Source organism: Mytilus californianus, unplaced genomic scaffold, assembly GCF_021869535.1.
Source record: "Mytilus californianus isolate M0D057914Y unplaced genomic scaffold, xbMytCali1.0.p SCAF_2, whole genome shotgun sequence".
In the NCBI taxonomy this organism is placed as follows: domain Eukaryota; kingdom Metazoa; phylum Mollusca; class Bivalvia; order Mytilida; family Mytilidae; genus Mytilus; species Mytilus californianus.
In genome coordinates, this window is record NW_026262668.1 from 128,430,444 (window position 1) to 128,450,676 (window position 20,233).

General features: G+C 32.3%; 1 protein-coding gene across 1 annotated transcript in view; it reads right to left on the minus strand.

Annotated features, from left to right (window-relative positions):
* Positions 1-3,662: 3,662 nt before the first annotated feature.
* Positions 3,663-20,233, minus strand: part of LOC127730987 (calcitonin gene-related peptide type 1 receptor-like) — a 57,824-nt gene continuing 41,253 nt past the window's right edge. Inside the window, exons 5-14 of the mRNA XM_052239684.1 lie at positions 17,323-17,414; positions 15,458-15,584; positions 11,952-12,105; positions 11,665-11,731; positions 10,873-10,936; positions 10,326-10,411; positions 8,883-9,021; positions 7,636-7,677; positions 5,945-6,145; positions 3,663-5,268 (exon numbers count right to left, since the gene is read on the minus strand). Coding sequence (XP_052095644.1) covers positions 5,230-5,268; positions 5,945-6,145; positions 7,636-7,677; positions 8,883-9,021; positions 10,326-10,411; positions 10,873-10,936; positions 11,665-11,731; positions 11,952-12,105; positions 15,458-15,584; positions 17,323-17,414 — 1,011 coding nt within the window. The 3' untranslated portion in view covers positions 3,663-5,229. The remainder of the gene's footprint in view (positions 5,269-5,944; positions 6,146-7,635; positions 7,678-8,882; positions 9,022-10,325; positions 10,412-10,872; positions 10,937-11,664; positions 11,732-11,951; positions 12,106-15,457; positions 15,585-17,322; positions 17,415-20,233) is intronic.

Here is a 20,233-nt window from a genome sequence, read left to right on the forward strand (position 1 = left end):
GGTCGTTGATACAAATCCGAACTAAATGGGTCTATTAATACCCACGCTACGTCAATTTTTAAAGACCCAAATGTTGCAAAACACTTGTCCTATCTCCATGAGAAATATGTTGTTGTCCCCGATGATAAAGCCCAAAACAACATCGTTTTTGTGTGTAAATATCATTACATAAACTGCTTGATAAATGAATTAGGTATTGACAATTCATTTGGAAACTCAACATATACCCTCACGACACATACCAAAGAGGAAATCCTGGATAATTATAGGTCTGTTCTATGTTCCTTTGGAATTTCAACCAAAGATGAAGAACTGGATCTTCCATCACTGTATTGGATACTTAAACTACATAAGTGTCCTTACAAACAACGGTATATTGTTGGGTCTTCCAAGTGCTCCACGAAACCTCTTTCTAAATTATTAACATCTATTTTATCAGCAATCAAAGCCGGGCTCCAAAGTTATTGTGAAACTACCTATTCTAGAGGTGGCGTGAATCAGATGTGGGTACTAAAAAATTCCAAAGATCTTTAAGAGTACATACAATCTAAGACTCTCTCATCTTGCAATAGTATTAAAACATTTGACTTTTCTACACTTTACACAAGTATTCCCCATTCCAAACTAAAAGAAAAATTGAAAGAGTTGGTATTACTTTGTTTCATTAAAAAGAATGGCGAACGTAGATACAAGTAAAATTGAGAATGGAAATGGGGAATGTGTCAAAGAGACAACAACCCGACCATAGAGCAGACAACAGCCGAAGGCCACCAATGGGTCTTCAATGCTGCGAGAAACTCCCGCACCCGGAGGCGTCCTTCAGCTGGCCCCTAAACAAATATGTATACTAGTTCAGTGATAATGGACGTCATACTAAACTCCAAATTATACACAAGAAACTAAAATTAAAAATTATAGAAGACTAACAAAGGCCAGAGGCTCCTGACTTGGGACAGGCGCAAAAATGCGGCGGGGTTGAACATGTTTTTTGATATCTCAACCCTCCCCCTATACCTCTAGCCAATGTAGAAAAAACAAACGTACAACAGTACGCACAGTAAAACTCAGTTTAAGAGAAGTCCGAGTCCGATGTCAGAATAGAAAACAAAAGAAAATAAACAAAATGACAATAATACATAAATAACAACGGACTATTAGCAGTTACTGACATGCCAGCTCCAGACCTCAATTAAACTGATTGAAAGATTATGTCTTCATCATATGAATATCAGGCACAATCCCTCCTGTTAGGGGTGTAATATTGTACCGTCATAAAATATATGAGAAGAACATAACCCGTGTCATGCCAACAACTGGTTTTAGAATAAATATGTTTAATTCCGATGCAAAGACCCTATAAGTGAATCAATATTAAAGCCAAAATATGCAATTTTTAATGACCTGACAATAGTATCGTAACTATATCCCTTCTTAATAAGTCTGTTTAAAGGTTTTGTTAGCTTTTGAGGTGAATACTGACATTTTTGTGCTTTGTAAAGAATATTACCATAAAAGATTGGATGTGAAATACCCGAACGTATAAGATGTCTGCATGTTGAGTTATATTTACGAATGATGTCCTTATACCGATGATAAAATTTAGTAAATATTTTACTAGTTTATGATATCGAAAACCCTGGTGTAATAATTTTTCAGTCATATATAAATTTCTCTCGCTAAAATCTAATACGTTGTTACATACACGAGCGAATCGTACAAGTTGAGATATATAAACACCATAAGATGGTGACAAGGGAACATCACCATCTAAAAATGAATAATTAACGATAGGAAATGAAAAATCATCTCTTTTATCATAAAGTTTTGTATTAAGCTTCCAGTTAATGATATAGATATCAAGATCGAGGAAAGGACAGTGGTCATTGTTAGTATTAGCTTTATTTAAAGTAAGTTCAACAGGATAAATTTCTTTAGTATACATACTGAAGTTGTCATTATTGAGAGCCAATATATCATCCAAATATCTAAAAGTATTGTTAAATTTTTGTATCAGATGTTGTTTCGATTATTCTTTGCTGATTTTAGTCATAAATTGTAACTTATAACAATACAAAAACAGGTCCGCAAGTATCTTGTCTTGGGGAGGGATAAATCCTACTTTATAATGAATCACTCTGATTCAAACAAAAAATTCTCTGAAACTGACATTATCAAGATGCTTGATTTCTTGATTGACAACATATTTGTTACGTTTGGAGCACGAGTTTTTCAACAGACTGTCGGAATTCCTATGGGAACGAATTGTGCCCCTCTTCTTGCCGACTTGTTTCTTTATTACTATGAGGCTGACTTCATACAGGAACTTCTTAGGAAGAAAGATAAGAAATTAGCAATATCCTTTATCTTTACGTTCCGCTAAATAGATGATGTTCTCTCACTAAATAATACAAAACTTGGTGACTATGTTGAACGAATCTATCCCATCGAACTAGAGATAAAGGATACTACAAATACAGTTAAGTCTGCCTCATATCTTGACTTACATCTAGAAATTGACAATGAGGGTCGGTTGAAAACAAAACTTTACGACAAAAGAGATGACTTCAGTTTCCCAATTGTGAACTTTCCTTTTCTATGTAGCAACATTTCAGCAGCGCCTGCATACGGAGTATATATCTCCCAATTGATACGATATTCCTGGGCTTGTATTTCCTATCATGATTTCCTTGATAGAGGATTGCTGCTCACAAGGAAGCTATTAAACCAAGAGTTACAAATGGTGAAGTCGAAATCATCCCATCGTAAATTTTACGGACGCCATCACGAGTTGGTTGACCGTTATGGAATAACCGTTTCACAGATGATATCGGATATGTTCCTTATGTTTACGAATTAGACTATTTACCGGTTTGTAATAACATAAGCAACATGACGGGTGCCACATGTGGAGGAGGATCTGCTTACCCTTCCGGAGCACCTGAGATCACCCCCAGTTTTTGGTGGGGTTCGTGTTGCTAAGTCTTTAGTTTTCTATGTTGTGTCATCTGTACTATTATTTGTCTGTTTGTCTTTTTATTTTTGGCCATGGCGTTGTCAGTTTGTTTTCGATCTATGAGTTTGACTGTCTCTCTGGTATCTTTCGTCCCTCTTTCATTTGATAACAAAATTACCCAAACATTTTACTAGCAGACAAAGTTACAAATATGCGTAGGAATTACTTTGTTTAAAATATTGATAGCTCCCTTGTATGTTTTTCTGAACGGACCCAAATTAGTGGTTCTTTAGCACGAGAGACTTATATATCAGTTTTAGGCCTTAGGATACCATGGTGGTCGTATGATCATTGTAGTAAAATCTTGACTGAGTCTTGATTCGCATGGTGGTCGTATGATCCTTGTCGTAAAATCTTGATTTGAGTCTTGATTCGCATGGTGGGGTAAACATAACAGGAGACACTTAACTGATCGAGGCAGTCGCTCTTTATCCTTATGGAGTCCTTGCAAATCCTTCAATTTTGGTTTTTTTTTATTTAATTTTTTTTTTGTATATTTAAAATGGATTTAAGAGATTTGAATATCGGTAAACGGCTGTTACATCCCTATTACTACCTAAATAATACCAGTAAAAGACTGCCATTGCAAAGGAGAAATATGATCGAATATAGTTTTCAAAAATACTAAATGAATCAAATATAACATACATTCATTTTGTATATATTTATGTTGTAACATGAATATGTAGATTATTCTTAACACCATAGTATATATATTGTAAACATGTTAATTATTTAAATTACATAACTATGTTATTGTCAAAGTATTCCTCTTTGTATAGGTATATTCAAATATATAAATATGGAGTATTGAAACAGTTTATTGTGCCCTTGCTTCTCATAGGACAGTATGTTATAACCACAATCCTAGTAAAGTCCGAGAAAAACAATGCAGTTTAACAAGAACAACAGTTAAATGATTTTTTTCCTTCGAATAATCATCTTTGTCATATATATCATACTGCATACTTACAATTAGTATTAATTATAATGCAATTATTTTGTATCAATGGTTTTGATTGGATGACAATAAGCGTAAAATTCTCTATCTCCCTGTCTGTAACTAAGGAGGCCGACATTTTGAATTCTGGAATGTATTGACATGTAATTTCTCCAATAAAACGCCAAAAAACTCACATTTTACACCTAGAAATCTTTTTTTTATCAAATTTTATTACATTTTGAGGCGGACAAGTAGCCAGAAAACGCCCGGTGTTTACGTTTGACGCCGGAAGCATACCTATGACGTCACCTAGTTTAGGCGCCAAAGAAGATAATATGATTTCGCGGAATTTTCGTTTAGTGAAAATTTTACAATGAAATAATGACTAAAATTGAATGATTTGTTTATTTTGCATTAGAATAGAGATAACTGTACATCTGTTTTACTGAATAGAGGGTTCCTACGCGTTTTACTGAATAGAGGGTTGCTACGCGTCGCCAGGTAAACTCAATTTGCGACAGTAAAACTACCGATGGACGTCCGCAAAGCTTCAAATACAATACAGTTATCTCTTAATCATCACCATGTTTCCTCGAACACTCTATCTCAGTGCAACGTGATTTTTAACCAAGATCATAGAAACTTGCAATTTATTCTTTTAAAATTCGTTTTATCGGTCACTATGTTATAAATTTCAAAATGGCAACTCGCAGTTTATTTGTGGATAACTTGACATCTTGTTAATATAAAAAATGCAGTAATTTTCAAATTTCTCTTATCGGGGTGGAGATGAACGCTAATATTTTCTGAGTGGAGGACATTTCTTTCCAACGAATGTTCTGTCAAAATTTCTTTAACTTCCCCGCCCCACCAACTTATAAAATAATTCATGTCTAAAACAATCCTTAAATATGATTAAAATTACATTTCTGTACATCTGTTTTACTGAATAGAGGGTTGCAATGAGTTTTACAAGAAAACAAGTTATAAAAGGTAAATCATGAAGCAAAATCAGACAGACCTGTTATTTATAAATTGTCTAAAATTCTTTAAAGTTACGATACAGGTTCATCTTCTATAGTAGATATGGACGGAATAGCAGCAGGATACGAACTCGATATTAGACAAATGTGTATGTATATGTGCTCTGCAGATATATTTTTCTATAATGTCTTGATTTTAACTTATTTGTAAAGCGCACAGTTAGCATTTCATTATAGTGCTGTAGTTTGTAGTTTATTTGCTTTAAAGGCACTTTGTTTTTAAACAAATTTCATACATCTGTTGTCTGGTCCAAAATATAATGCTGATCCTGAAATTACAAACAAAAATAGATTTTCTTCAGTGTCCAGGCTCCTATTGTCGGTAAAGAAGGAAGGCAAAACTTCGCGTCCAATTTATAATGTATTTGATTTTAATTTACCAATAATTTGAAAGTATCATGTTTATTTTTTACAGAACTGAAGTATTTTCAGTGTACACAGTCGGTTTAGATCTTGAAATATACTATAGACAACTGTCTATTGTTAAAGACAATATGACCCCCCCCCCCCCCCCCCCCCCCAAAATGTCCTTTGGTTTTTTTAGCCATAGCGTTGTCAGTTTATTTTCTACTTATGAGTTGTCCCTTTGGTATCTTTCGCCTCTGTAGTGGTTCATATTTTTGTCGTTTGGCTACTGTCTCATTAGTGTATATCCTTTTGCTCACATTATTATACAAAATCAATTGTCCGATAATTATTATTTGTATAAATATTTGCACAAATATTATTGCTCACATCAACTTTTAATCTAAAAAAGCCTATATTGTTTTTATATTAGTGAAAGTAGTGTTTTTCTATAAAATTATGTTATTGGACACAAAATTATAGTATCTAACATATATAGCTTTTACTAGTTTCATATTTAATTACAATGAATCGTTGATGTATACATGAAGAAAACAAATTCGTTTTTACTAATTCTTTTTATAAACATTACATACTAACCTCTAATTGCTGATGTTGAGTTGTTCCAGTAAGTTCAGGTTTACAGTATATTTTTTGGTTTGCCAACTGAATCGATCTTTTTCTATTTGCATTTGCGTCTGCTTGTTGAACGGCCGAATATATGAAACTTTTCCCTGTAGTCTCTGTACGACTCATACGTCGGCGAACCAGAACATATTGATTTTTCATCAAAAATAATACCTGCAAATTTAGACGAGCTATCATATGTCTACATCATAAATAAACCGTATGAACATTCAAAAGAATATTAATATTTTCGTTTTAGTTACAACCAGATGTTCTTGGTTTACTGCCTTGAGAAATGTTTAAAACAAACACCTTGCATTCCGGAAAACATTTCTACAGTACTAGGTAAACAATGATGTTTTAATAAATGACAATACATTTAGTAATAATTGCTATGGTTCTTGGGGGTAACTCCTTAATGTAAAAATGTTGAATATTGAATTAATATGTATGGAAAGATTCGAAAAGGTGAAGAACACAATGTATCCACTAAGGGCATTAATAATGGTGTGGAAGGGTTTCCAGAATAGAGTAATAATTATCAAAAAAGGAATTTAGAAATACGGCACAAAAAAAAGAACAGAGAATAATGGAAAAACATAAAGGAAAAGGAAAATCGTCTATGAATTAAAGATACAGAAATGAAAATCCCTCCAAAACCCTTACTTAGTGATTATCCATACGCTCTATAACGATGGGAGAACACATAAACCATAAAACAAGTAAAACAATCGACTCGAGTTTAAACAATTTGTGAAACCGTTCAACAGACACGACCACATATCTGACAACTGCATCCCTTTATTCATGATGTGGCAGCAACATTCACTGACGAGATTACTTTCTTTTTGCAGTCGCATTAATATGTAGTTCGATGGGGTAGTTTAAATGAGCCATCCACCCTTGATCAGTGAAATAACGAAAAATAATAAGAAAGACAACAATCATGAATATTTGTCCATATGACACGATACTCTGCTCACACTTTCACATTTCCGTGTTAAATGAACAATTTTTGGAATAGGAACAAACACCATAATTTGGCATACAGTTACAAAAGATCACATTATTGTTAACATATGTATAAATTGTCATGTGACGACAACTTCAGTGTAAACTACCTTAAACCACACTTGTTACCCTCAGAGTGTAATAATTTCACAATATCACATTTTTAGCGAACTTTAAAATCGGGGTCATCCATGTAAATACTGAGTTGCAAGTTAATGTTACCACTTTTTCAGGGTAAACTTACATGAGCAACACGTAGGTTGTCACATGTGGAGCAGGATCTGCTTACCCTTTCGAAGCGCCTGAGATCGCCCGCGGTTTTTGATGGGGTCCGTGTTGCTTAGTCTTTAGTTTTCTATGTTGTGTTTTGTATACTGTTGTTTGTCTATTGGTCTTTTTCGTTTTCTGCCATGTCGTTGTTTGTTTATTTTCGACTTGTTAGTTTGAGTGTCCCTTTGGTATATTTCGCCTCTCTTTTTTAACGAGAGTTTACCTCATAGCGGACGGACGACCGTGCCGTAGAAAAGAGCAGAAAACATAAAGCCACAAATAAGGCATTTAAAGGAATTCATGTTTGTGTTTGTGGTAAGATAGCTCCAATTCTGCACAATATTTTATAACGCGGATTTATAACAAAGGATAAAAGTACTAACCTCTCCATTCAAAAAGCAAAACAACAATGACACCAGAAAGCCCTAAAATAAACATAGTTTTAGTTATAACCTTTTCGGAATATAGATAGTTATCCAGTTATAATGTTTAACAAGTAAAGTACAAATGTCGTGAACACATATAATACTGATTCCCCTGCGAACATGCATGAAATGTATAATACAAACAAAATTGCATTATCATGAGGAATTGAAAAGTTTTAAATATTCATCATCAATGTCAGTGACACATTTAAACAAAACAAATAAGAGCATTAACAAACTTTTTGTCAATTTGTACGCGGAAAATATCGAAATGTAATCCTCTTTAAAACTGAGATCAGCATGAATAAAGCTGAACGACTTAATCCATTGTTAACAGGAGGGTGATCTTATGTAATTTACACAGGATTTTCTAGACGAAAAAAATTCGGCGATAGCTGCAGAAGATTATAGGTTTGAATTATTTTCTAATATAAACATGTCAGTGTTGAATCCCTGACTTTCTACATCTAGTTTTTACAATCTTCATCTAAGAATTTACAATCTACATCTAGTATTTACAATCTTCACCTAGTATTTACAATCTACATCTAATATTTACAATCTACATAATCAGAAATACATGTACCTACTCAGCTTATATTTTTACCGTTTCTTATATGAATATGATATGAATCTTTTATACTTTATTATCTTGGTTTTCAATTAAAGTCATAATTAATAGATTTATCTGTAAATTCACCGTTCATCAAATGTTAAAATCACTCAAAACACCAAGTTTTTCTAACCAAGACATGCCAACCTGTAGATAGATATGACAATCTAACTGTTGTATGATTCGAGTGCTACTGATGAGTCTTGCGTAGACGACACGTGCGGTTGGCATACCAAATCATAAGGCCGGTATCTTTGATTATTTTTAATATCTGTATATTCATTTTTGAGAACGATTCAAGTATAAACCCGGTGATAAGTCTAGTTCGGTAGGTCACATTCGAGGAAAAGAGGATGGGATTGTGGTTACAACAATTGGAACAACTGTTTCAATGCATTATTGAAATATTCTTAAATAACCCGCAACAACAAACGACGGTTGACAAGTGATTTCAAAAGCTCACAGTTCTTACTCTTATACTATCTTCTGTATATCCTTGATCAAGAATAAACCTGTTGTAATTATTTATTCAAAAATATATGCCAATATTTGCGTGTAAGAAATATAAACGATTATATTGAAAAATTAATACCTGGAATGATGCTAGAAAAGCTGATATCATATCATAAATATATTGTCCATACTCATCACTTTCGTCAGGTCGCAGTGGTATTGCAAAACACTGGACTCCTAATAAGGGGATTAAAATCAATGTAGCTCTCAGTGACTGTCTAAAATGAATGAAACAAGGTATCAAGATGAAACATACTGAGATCACGACTGCTCTGTTTGGAGTGATTTTCTTAGTAATTAATCCCGACTTATCGCTTATATCGACGTCCCCTGGTCTCTGGTGGATAGTTGTCTAGTAATAATCATACCACATCTCTTTAATGTTATATTTAAGAAATAATTCATGTAATCCATAGATTGGTTGATAATTTTCACATGGCCTAGATAGTCATATTCGAAATTATTTCGAGCGCAAGTGAGGGATACAAATATCTAATAAAACGTTCCAGGCCATGTGAAAAAGATAAAAAAAATATATATATCTTGTATGAATTATAGCGATTCTATTACGACAAATGTGGATATTTTTTTTTAAATGCTGAGAAAAAAAGAGGGCCGTGTGTGTGGCCGTTCTATTTTACGCCCTTTAAGATAAAGCTCAAAATTTCAAACACATGTATGGCTTGCATTAATTTTTTCTTAAGCTACTCTAGCAAAAAATGTGTTTAACCTTTATAATTCTCAATCCAAACAAATGCAATTTTTAATCTACAATTTGTTTTTCGATGGCTACTATTTACCGTCAAATCCAAAATTGACATGTCGAAACTAAGGAGTGACCCGCTATGTTGACTTGCTGAAATTCATAGATGTTCGAAAAACGCAATAGAATAGAAAATTAAACAAAATCTTCCTCAAAACTCCCTTTTATTAGATATATAGAATTCGGAGCGTTCAAGTAGCGGAATAACCTTCATCTTGAGAGTTTTCAATCGTATAACGTAGAGTTTTGACATGACGTTATCGCTCCAAAACCATTCTCGGAATTTTGCGGAATTTAACATTTATATTTTATACATTTTCCAAAGCTCTAACGTATTAATTGTTTTTGTAGTACATTAGTATAGATATAACAATTCTGAAGGTTTTTTTTTTCAATATCGACTTTGTCTCTGAACATAAGTTACGATACATGTGCATTTAGTTGGGAGGTAAATTTTATCAGCCTAAACTATGTACATCTCTAAGTCTGCGCCTAGTAAACATATATCGAGACTTTTATCAACTGTTGTTACAAAGCGAGAGCAGCACGTAATATTAGAATGAAAGCCAAAACTTAAAAGCGATCAAATCAAATAACAATTACCATATGACTAATAATATGTTACTGCTTTCCACTACACTTAAAAAAACTTATTTTTTTATATTTTTTTCCCTTAAATGATGCAGTCCTGAAATTAATTCACACCAAAACACACGTCAAGCATTTGATTATTAAAACATGTCTTACTTCTAAACATACCTGAATGGATTGGACTCTTGCTGGTTCATAGATCTGACCTTTGAGCACAAAATTCTCAGCACATTTATAAGGAAAATAAAATTTACCTGCAATTTTATTTTAGTTATTATAACAACTATATTTTATGTTTTACCACAATTACATTCTGGGAATTTATTCTTTACACATTTGTGAAATATGTAAGGATATTTTTTTTACTTAAAGAAAGACAATCAGTGCTTATATACCACAAAATTAAAAAAAAAAATAAACAATAAAACGCTTTTTTTGGCTTCAACGTATTTTACCAACAGTTTAATTTAATTATTACAAACCAACCGTTTTATCCTGAAATGTATATCCCAATATAGAATAATTGTTTATTAGTTGTGGAACATAAAATGTAACAGTATAAATGACTATTGCGTAGTATATTGTTAGTTATTCTATATACAGTTTGTGGGTTTGGGCTTTCCTGGTAAAAGTTAATCCAGAAAAGGACTTTGGATGCACGATATTTATAACGTGTTATTTCCATTATATTTATGAAATATCTGAAGCAACTTACAATCAGTGAAACTGCAATTGGACCAGAGAAAATATATTTCAAGTATGTATCTTTGTGCCAGCAACTAAAAAATGCATTAATAGATATAAGATATAAATTATAGTTTTAAACTTTCTATATTGTGGAATTCTTAAGGAAAGTTCATTACCGGAATTTTGATTAATGATTATTGCTTTCTTATCGTGTAGTGGCAAATTTTGTATGGATATTCAAAACAAAAAGAAATAAACAATTATTACAATTAGTTTTGGTTTGTAAGTTAAGGGATGAAGGGCGATAAATTTCGATATCACTGAAAAATTAGGATGCACTGGGTAGGGACAGAATATAAAGGCTTTGGAGTGTTTTGTTGGTTGGCATCTTATGCTACGTTAACCAACTAAACCATTGTTAGGTTTATATACATTAAACGTACTAATAAAGACAAACAGCAACAAACAACAAAACAAACACATATTCCAGATAGACTGACTTGGCACAAAATGTTGTAGGGTTGAACCAATTTTACGTGCACACAAACCCCCTTTTTACCCATCTAGACTTTATGTCGTAAAAGTAAACACACAACAACAAAAACCAGCACTATTCAGTTACCAATAGTACGATTGTGAACATTAACAAGAAAGTAAAAGACGGCTTATAATAAAACGAGATTTGTTATCAATAGAACAGGTGCAACTTTTAATTCCTGTCGTTGAATCAAAATCCTGATTTTTGCAAACTAAACCATTGAAAACAAATATATACTTTTAATCCTATATCTTATTTGAAACTATCAAGTATAACACTTACTTCTTATCAATCACTGGGTTTGATGATCTCAAAAATGAATAGATTGCACTTGGAAGCACTGGTATGCCTATGAAAAAAAACATAAATTATGAGGTGTTGCTTTTTTGTGTTGTAGATATATATTTGTATATGGATTTATCTTAATACAAAAAGTACTTCAAAAGAACAGGAAAATGCTGTCATTGTGGTAGGTATGTCCATTTCTGGAATCTTATTTTGTTAAAGTTTATAAATATTGAAAATGGTTGAATTTTATTTATAAAAGAGACCAGATTAATGTTGCTTACCCCATCCAGTTATATAACATATTATTAATAGTATTTTTTCTCTGGTGAACGTCATAACTAGTATGGTATGTAGATAAAACCCTTCACAAAACATCCAGGCATAATTGCACACTGTTGCATACTGGGCAAGGACATGTATAATCCGACACCAAACCTGTATAAACATTGAACAATATCACTTTTTACAAACAAAAAATGACTGAAACAAAGAAGTAGGTCTAATTTCCTCTAGATTTATTTCACACAAAGGCCATTGTCAAAAATCGTTCACTCTTTACTTAAATTCATAGTATCACAGTCCATTATGTGTATTTTAAGGTGCCAACAATATTATCGACTATTTCCAGATCACTACATATAAACGCTAAAAGATAGCTATAGCCACAATTTTGACAGATTTTGCAAATTTTGAGCATGTACCCCATAAAGTATAAGAAAAATTCTGTTGGAAGGAAAGATACACAATTTGACTAGCGACGTCCTTCAATGCCACATTTTATTAAAAAAACATGTAAAATTTACCATTTTGTATAAAATTGCTTTTAACGGCAAAGTGTAGCACTATATACCACTTTTGAATTTATGGAAACATGTAAAATTGTGCAACAATATTTAAAAATATACGCACTTTAATTTTCAAATTCCAGAAGAATTTTTACAATTTTAAATTTGGACCCTGCGAGAGAAACGAATACAGGTGAAAATTGGCCCTATTATATCATATTACTCCAAAGCTGCGAATTGTCAGTTTATATATCTACCATAAAAAAAAACTTTTTGAGTCTTACTAACAGTAGATGTATATTTAACTTTTATTTCTAAAAACAATTTATCAATCCGAGTTTTATTTTGAATGTAATTTCATTCAAGTGTCATGTATTAAAGTCATGTTCTTTTTTTTTCTTTTTTTTTTGCATATATAAAGACACATACTATGCAATATTAAATCTAAATTGATACTGTTTGTAGCTTGATTTAGGTCATAGTATAACGGATTCTAATGTCTATTAAACAATTTACTGAAGATATTGATTTAAAAGACAGTTTGATGATAACTAAGTCTTGGAAACATTGTGAAAGAACAACATATAAAGCATACTCTTTCTTAATGTAATTGTTTTAATGGTCTTCAATAGTGAAATAAAGAGTTTTGTTTTCAATAACATCATGTTTTATCTATGTACTAGAATTGTGTTCTTTTTAAAAAAAAGAAGTGGATGGTATACAGTGACCGTTGTGTCCGTTCATTTGTTTTGGTGAACGTCCGCACTTTGCATCCGAAAGTCCATCTAAACCTAGGATTAGGATTTAGTCCAACCTCCTCACTAATACTTTTTTATTTTATACAAAGCATCGATATTTAAGTAAACTTCCGTCTACTTCTTGTCCCTTTGATGTTAGTGTCACTGTATAGTGATTGCATGATAGTGTAGCTGTGATGCTGTTTATATATATATATATATGTGTGTGTGTGTGTGTGTGTGTGTGTGTGTGTGTGTGTGTGTGTGTGTTTAAAGGGAAAAAACCTGGCTTCTTATGTAATTTACACTTTGTCGTCATTTGCTACACTCATATGTTCAAACAAACATTATTTGTCAATAATATCCCCATAATACGATCACTATTTTATTCAGGGTGTTATTCATGAATTTATTTTATGTACTTTGCAAATCAAACATGACCTTATAAATACCAATTTTGAAAGAGTTGTGTTTAAGAACATTGAATGTCACTTTGGAGGCTTGAAACAAATAAATTCAAGTATTACTGTAGTTCCTCAGGTACAAAGTACATCTCGTTAATGTTCGTCGTCCATCCGTTTATTTCGAGCTTCTCGATACTAGTGGTCCAACGTTAATTGAAGGATTAACGCATGGAAATTCTTTTAAACAAACTTTTTATATTGTTCCGAAAAGGTGAAAAACATGACTGGAAGAAGCAATTTGGAATCTGGTGAGAGAATTGTAATGGTGATAGGTTCAATTTCCTTTTGATATAATTAACACCGTTTGAATAGTCCGTGAGTCAAAATTCTATAGGAAACAATACTTACTGTCCATCGGGTCCTTCGATGAAAATCTTTGAAATATTGCATTAATTTACATTTAATAATAGAGTCATCATAGAAACCAGGCTTAAAGATGTGTACGCAAGACTCGCGCTCCGTCTACGAAAGACTCATCAGTGACACTCGAGTCAAGAAAGTTTAAAAAAGACCAAACAAAATACGAAGTCGAAGAGCATTGAGTACCCAAGATTCCGAAAGGATTTGCCAAATATAGCTATTGTAGTCTATTCCTAGGTAGAAAATCCTGAGTATTTCGAAAAAAAAATGTAAACAGTTAATTTATAGATATGACCTTATCAATGATATGTGATTTTAATAATTTTAATTATTACTTTTAATATTTAAAAAAAAGACTCGTACGTTTATTTTTCATAGTCTTATATCTTAATTTCCCTAGATTTTATCAAGTTTTTTAGATTTTCTAAAAAAAAGTTACAAGGATATTACTAGACCTCTTTTTTGATGTGTAACTTCTAAAATCTTTTGTCAAAAACGTAGGGGTGGGGAGGATATCACATGTAAATATCCTCTTTTTTCGAATAAAGCCATTGCTACCAAACGAGTAAACGCAAATTTCAATTTTTGTAAACAAATTGTAAAATTTCTTCAAGAAATTTCAAAGACATGTGAAGGACCAATTTTTAGTCAATTTTAAGTGGAGTAAATATGCTTCATTTGATAGGACAATGACATTTCTTGATATTGGCCACGATACTAGGCCTTGAAGCCTCGCGGTTATTTGAACATTTTTCTCCTTTTAATTTCTAAAGAATGGTATTTCAACCTCTGCATATTTTGTGAGCTTCGATTACTATCTTCTGGATAATGTCATTAACCATCCTAATAAAAGTAGGAAATAAAAATTTCGTGCTGTTATGTGTCAAATGGTTTTAAGTTTCAGTTAACAGAGTGTAGCTTCAGTGTTTTTGTTCAATTAAAACGACAGTATTATATCAGCAGTGTATGACAGACGGAACATAAAAGCTTTTGAAAGTACTCATTATTTGCCACAAATAGCGCTTCTGTGGTAGTAGAAAATTACGGTCAGATGATCATTTACGTCTCTTTAATATTTTTTTAATTGGTAAAGCACAGACTTCGGCACTGCTAACATAACATGAACGCACTGTAATCATATTTTTAGAAATCGTGTTATTGAGAATCATTCGAAATCCTAAGTTTTTTCCACCCTATGCATAGATTGTCTTTTCCATGTACATCACAACATGTGTAATATTTAATTTTGAATAATTTTCAACATTCTAGTAGATTTGGCCATCTATCTTTTTTGATTTGAACGCCACTGATAAATCTTGTGTACACGTGTAAACGCACATTTGGCGTAATGTATAATAAACTCAATATCTGTGATGAGTTTTAATATCTGTTTTGTTCCTGGAAATCTAACCTTCAATTAATAATAAGACTTTATCCTTACCGGGTTATTTACGTAAACTTGAGGATCGAACGAACTCGTAGCATAATAAGATATCCACAGAAGGGCTGTAATGATGTAGGATATAAACAAATGCTTATGTATTGTCACTCTTGTACATTTCAGCTGTCTGGAATAATAAACATCTAGCATTAAAAAAGTTTTGTTTCACTAATATACAAAACAAATTGATCTGAAAATTAAAGTATCGTGACAATTCAATGTTTTTATCATGTTAAACAGTTTGATTTTTTCGTATATGACAAGTAAAAAATAAACCATGTTAAACTATGATAAATACAAGTAAGTGTGCAGACAGAAAAGATACATATAAACGATAGGTGAGGGAACGAAGTCTACACGAATGAGCATATTCTCCTTCTCATTATTATAACATATAACCCCCAAGTTAGTAATTGTTAATCCTTAATTCTTATTTCTATGTAAGATTTTTTCAGTCCCATGAAAATATGTTTAGCTCAAAGGAACAAGTATTAGAATAATAAAAGATTCTCTGTCTTAAAGGCATTTTTTTTTTTCAGTCAGTAATAATTTCGGTTTATGACCTATTTTTAAAGGACGCTTAAATATGGTAACATGCATGATGTCACAAATCTTTACTCTGATTGGACGAAATTAAGGGATTGAACAAAAACCAACAACAAAAGAAATATGCTACAATAAAAGGAAAAGATAACGGATTTAAAATCAAACTTAAAAATAAAATTATCCAGAACAATAAAAATAAATTCAGGTGAAGAAGGTGTCATTAACATCACTGTCAAATTGTTTGGATTTTGCAGGCTTAGCCTTAAATACATGAGTAGGTAAATATCACTGACACATATGACAGGTTGATTAGATCTACCAGGTCAATGAGGCTATTAATGGCTCGAGTGCTTTGAATATATCTTATCGACTTTGTGTACTTGCAAGTGCATTTTAAAACTTGCAAGGCGTAATAATAATCTCAAAGAGTACAAAATATTATACGTGAAATAAAGAATGTCAAAATGTATATATCGCAAATTGTATTACTTGTCAAAATCTGTATTATATAGGGATCACCTCCCTTTGGAGTCCGTCCGTCCCATTATACACCAAAATAGGTTGTATCTCTAATTGTTAAAGTTTTAATTGACATGTAGTTTTAATTGTCATTTCTTCATGGTTTTAAACTGTTTCAAGTTTGTTATTTATTATAGATTGTAACCTACTAATATCTTATGTTTATGTCTATTTCACAGCTATAGGTATTTTTTTATCTCTGAAAAAATCCTATAGATATGCATTTACTTAAGTACCATGCAATATATGTTTTAATTCCTTAGAGAAAAGAGCATATACTCAACTTTCAGAATCGTCAGCCTTTTGACATCGAACTGTGTTAATTTTTTTTTAGCTATGATAAAAAAAAACCTGATAAGAGTCGTGGTGTGTTTTAAACTCTATGCTCACATCTGAGTGCGTCAGATATCTTTTTTTAATAGTACTTGTTAAATATCCTTTTTAGGTCTTCAGTGGAAAATTTCGAAATGATTAAAAAATATTTCATGTTATATAACATATTTATCTCATGTAGAGAGATGCAGAATTCTTAGGTTCTAACAAACACTTATTATTTTCCATTAGCATCTTAGTAAAAAAAAAACATGATCATTGAATATAAATAAAAATGGATGTTCCAATTATATAAAATACATCTATCTAAATTATTTTGTTAGAAACGAAAATTATTTCAAACGTATGAGGTTACTTGTTCTATGTAAACTTTAGCTTTTCCTTTCTTTTTCTTTTCCCTTTCTATGAAGATTTAAAGTAAATCTGAAAAGTATTTTTTTATAACAAACAAAATTATAAGAAATCACCTGAAGCAAGTAAATATCAATAAGGATATGACCAAGCATACAACAGACAAACTGTAACCACTAAAATAAACATACAGCACGTTTTCTGCTCTCTACAAAATAAATAATATTAATCTCTATGGTTTGTTTTTTTTTTTTTATTTCATGATAAGGATTGAAAATATAAGAGAATAAACAACGTACCTTAATTACTATGCTATTGTCTTTGGTATTGCCAAGGATTCAAAGGATGCTATTTTCTTTGGTATTGCCAAGGATTCAAAGGATGCTATTTTCTTTGGTATTGCCAAGGATTCAAAGGATGCTATTTTCTTTGGTATTGCCAAGGATTCAAAGGATGCTATTTTCTTTGGTATTGCCAAGGATTCAAAGGATACATTTCTTTTTGTCAGGTAAAACGGTACGTAAACGTAAACGATGTTTAGTGATAATATAAATATGCAAGTCGATCACATAATTCAATATGCAACAGAAAAGGATTTACCATGAACTTTTTGGTAGACTATGCTGTTTGAAACAATCATATCGGTTTCGTCTTGAACAAGTTAGATTGGCTGTTTTGTTTTGGCAATTTTTTGTTTCAATACTCCAAAATGTTTTAGGTTTTTGGTTTTATGCATTTTCAATTTCGTCGAATGCTCTAATTATAAAGATGACGTACTCAAAATCAACATTTCAAAGTTAAATGACTATGTTGACCTCATCTATGTTATCGAACTTGAAATTAAGGATACCACAGATTAAGTGTTATGCGCTACATACCTTTACTAACATCCGTTCGTAAATTTTACGGACGCTATCACGAGTTGGTTTACCATTATGGAATATCTGTTTCACAAATGACGATGGATATGTTCCAATTGTTGTTACTACAATCCCGTCCCCTTTTTCTCCGAAAGTGACCTACCGAATAAGACTTATCACCGGGTTTGTACTTACACGAGCAACACGACGGGTGCCACATGTGGATCAGGATCTGCTTACACTTCAGGAGCACCTAAGATCAAGCCCAGTTTTTGGTTGGGTTCGAGTTGCTCAGTCTTTAGTTCTCAATGTACTGTTGTTTGTCTGTTTGTCTTTTTGTCTTTTTCGTCTTTAGCCATGGCGTTGTCAGTTTATTTTCGACTTATGAGTTAGAATGTCCCTTTGATATCTTTCGCCTTTCTTTTACATCTAGAAATTGGCAATGATGATCGATTGAGGCAAAACAGATGATTTCGGCTTTCCCATTTCTATGTAGCGACATTTTAACAGTGCCATGTGAATTATATATGTTCATAGTTGATTCGATATTGCAGAGCATGAGTATATTTTAATGATTTCCTTGATAGATTGTTTCGACTCGTTCTGTTGGTTGATAACGTTTGATTTGTCAGTTTTTATGGACTTCCCCTTTTTGAATTTACCTTGGAGTTTGGTATTTTTGATATACTTGTTTATAATTACAAAGAAGATATTGAAACAGGGGTTCATATTGGTAGGGTTGAAGTCCTCACATCGAAAACTTTACGGATGCCATCATGATTTGATTGACCTTTTATGGAATATCTGTGTTACAGATAACCACAAATGTGTTCGATTTGTCGTTCCAACAATACCGTCTTTTTTTCCTTGATCGTGACATCACTAAATGCGACTTATCATTGAATTTTAACTTGCAACATGACGGGTACAACAAATGAGCAAAATTGCCTTTTCAGTCTTTGGTTTTCTATGTGGTATTGGTGGACTATTAATTGTCTTTTTTCGTTTTTCTTGTTGTCCATGGTGTTGACTCGTTTTTCTTCGACTATTTCCTTATCATCTTCTGTCTATTTTTTGTATGGTCGATGAAAGTAGTTTGTCATATGAGAGATAATACTCACTCTGAATTTTCAATTTTTCAAAAAAAACTCAAAAAGTTAAATGTGATAGATTGGCTTTATTATTCTGAAATCAATTGACGGCATTGTCAATTCTCCAGACAAAATTTCCATCTGTTTCAAAATTTTAACTGTAAATAGAGAATATCATATGGCTTTTTCAATATCACACCCGTATCAACCCGAGATACCAATATAATCCCAAGAACTCTGCTCGAGAGACTATATTGGTTGAGGGTTGATACGGGGTGTGATATTGAAAAAGCCATATCATATCCACTTTATTATATACTTCAAGTAGATGTTTTCCCCCGTAAGTTGATGTAATACAGATTAGGGGTTTGATATAGCCTTTACCAGCGTGACTGATATCGATGACGTAACGTCATAGAGTTGTAGGGGTTTGATTAGTACCGATTATCAGGTTGTCTGCATATTGATATCGTAAAATATCAGCTGCAAGTCACAACATGAAGCTTTTGTCGAGTGAGCGCAGCGAACGAGATCAAAAAGGCTTCATATTGTGTCGAGCAGCTGATATTTTACAACATAAATATGCAGAGAACCAGATAATCGATTTATCGGGTTGTATTTGCTTATTTTGCCTGATAGAAACGAGTGTTTTCTTTGTTTCAACAGCAAACTGGAAGATGACGTGATAAGTTCGGGTCAAACTTATCAACGTCGGTTCATATATTATGACGTCGGTGATATGTCCGGGTCAAAGTTATTAAAACCGGGGCAACGTATTTATCGTCACAAAGCCGTGATATGCAATTTTGTTAAGAGCTGAGCAGAGTGACACAGACAGAGGGACGACCGATAAAGTTTATTTCATCAGGATGGTTGATACAGCACGATTGTCATTGATTGTATTACACATACAGTATACCTCTTTTTACTATTAAGTATATAATAAATATATATACTGCAATTGTTCGAAAATAAATAAATAAATAATTATACTCATACATTCACGGCGCTCAAAGTTGACTCCCTTCACCAATAGGGCACACAAGAGGGTTACAAAAATAAAATACTACTATATT